The sequence below is a fragment of the Gregarina niphandrodes genome, assembly GCF_000223845.1.
Source record: "Gregarina niphandrodes unplaced genomic scaffold scaffold00002, whole genome shotgun sequence".
NCBI classification, from domain to species: domain Eukaryota; phylum Apicomplexa; class Conoidasida; order Eugregarinorida; family Gregarinidae; genus Gregarina; species Gregarina niphandrodes.
The window spans coordinates 696,307-698,020 of record NW_011645774.1 but is presented as its reverse complement, the minus strand read 5'-3'; the positions used below and the strand labels follow the sequence as shown (position 1 = coordinate 698,020).

Below are 1,714 nucleotides of genomic sequence, written 5' to 3'. Positions count from 1 at the left end.
CACCCTCACCCACCGACGGAAGCTAGGCTGTTGAGCGAACTCGTAATCTTCACCCACTGGGAAGCCAGCTTCATCTTCCGGAGGCGCTTGCCAAGACAATAATTTTGAGAAATAAGCGGAAACCACACGGTCTCGGCGCTCACGATATACCCGGAGGTAGCGTTCGTAACGAAGCCCAGCCACCTCGCGCACAATCTTGTTAGTCCGATTTCTCAGGCGAGTCTCCCGCGACATCCCCTCTTCATCTACGAGGTGGCAAGCGACCGTTTGCATATCCCAAACCATCCGCCGAGCCATGACACTTTGCGCAAAGGATCCATATGCACGCGTCTGATAGTAGTCAAAGGAATATGCTATGGTCTTACTGAGATCCCTCAACAGTTTTACGCGGCTTGGGTCTCTTGTAGACGGCCAGCACTCGTTCGTATCTTCCCACGCGTGCACCCAAGCTTGTGCCGGATACCAGCGACTAAGTACGGCGAGATACCGCAATCGTAACGCCGGTGACATAGCAGCTCTCTTGTCCAAGTAGTAAGCCCAATAGGCCACGGCGACAGCTGACCTTAGGCCAAAGCCGTCCGCGAAAATGCTGCTTGGCACCCAAGAGGCGAAAGACTGATGTTCATCTAGTAACCAAGGTTTAGGCAAGACACTCGTGCTGCTGTACGCTTCTCTTAAACGAGCAACCACTGCACGCGCGTGTTCCGAATTCGTCGGGTCGGACCAGAACCGAGGAATCAGCCATTCGCAAACGTCCGCAAAACAGGGGACACTTCGCTGCTCGTATTCCTCCACCGTTTCCGGAACAATGACAGCTCCGGGAGAAGGGCTCTGAGCCGGAATGAGGTTCGCTTCAAACCATTCAAGAATTCGCAGATCATCGTCAACCCCGAGAATTACCTTATCTTCATCGGGCTCGGGTATCAGGAGACGGCTTTCGAGGGCCCTAGCGACACTGTCATCGCCCACGCTCTTCAAGAAAAAGCGTCGCGCCTGCTGTCCTGGCTGTTCTGCAAGAGTCTCTAACATTGCCAGCACTGTGGTAAAGTCCCAGCAGCTCCAACCCGAGTGGCATCGAACACCCAGCATTTTGGGGGGATTTTTTGCGTTCAAATCTTGAACTCGTGACCTACATCGACACCGCCCACGACGAGTATTGCTCTGTTGACAGTACCTTGCTCGCCAGTTGTTTTGTTGTCATTCTCATCGTGTACGTGCGCAAGCACGCGCAAGCGTGTGCACGTGTGGGTGCCAAGCCACTCGTTTCGCGGAGCTACTGGTGAGTTGTCAACAGGGTTAGTAGCCATCGTGCGTGTCCGTGGTCCTGGAGGGATAATCACAAAAAAAGGTTGTCGAGGTGCGGGTGCTCGGACCTTACAGCATGAGCTCACTTGGTTATGACGGCTCAACAGCTCTCCCAGCTCGAAGTCTTCGCCTTTCGCTGTCGGTGGTTTGGTGAGCACCAGGGCATGTTTTATGGCGCTCGTCGCGTCGAGTAGGTTGGTTATGATGAACCTTTATCCCATGGAGCGAGATCCCTCTTGTGACCATCCGGGTAGCATGGGCTCTCTGCCGATTACGACTATCATCGGAGATATCTTGTGGCGCTGTGGATCGTTAGGTTGGTAGATGTACACTGGGTGCACTAGCAACAGCGTCAAGTCGGAATAGTTACCGTCTTGACCTTGGACATTATGGACTCGAGCATGCGGTG

General features: G+C 53.9%; 1 protein-coding gene across 1 annotated transcript; it reads right to left on the bottom strand.

Annotated features, from left to right (window-relative positions):
• Window positions 1-1,089, bottom strand: GNI_018010 (hypothetical protein; the record flags this gene model as incomplete). Its single annotated transcript, XM_011130744.1, has 1 exon — window positions 1-1,089. A coding segment is annotated over one exon (1,089 nt), but the record flags the coding sequence as incomplete, so codon positions are not given.
• Between the last annotated feature and the right edge of the window lie 625 nt (window positions 1,090-1,714).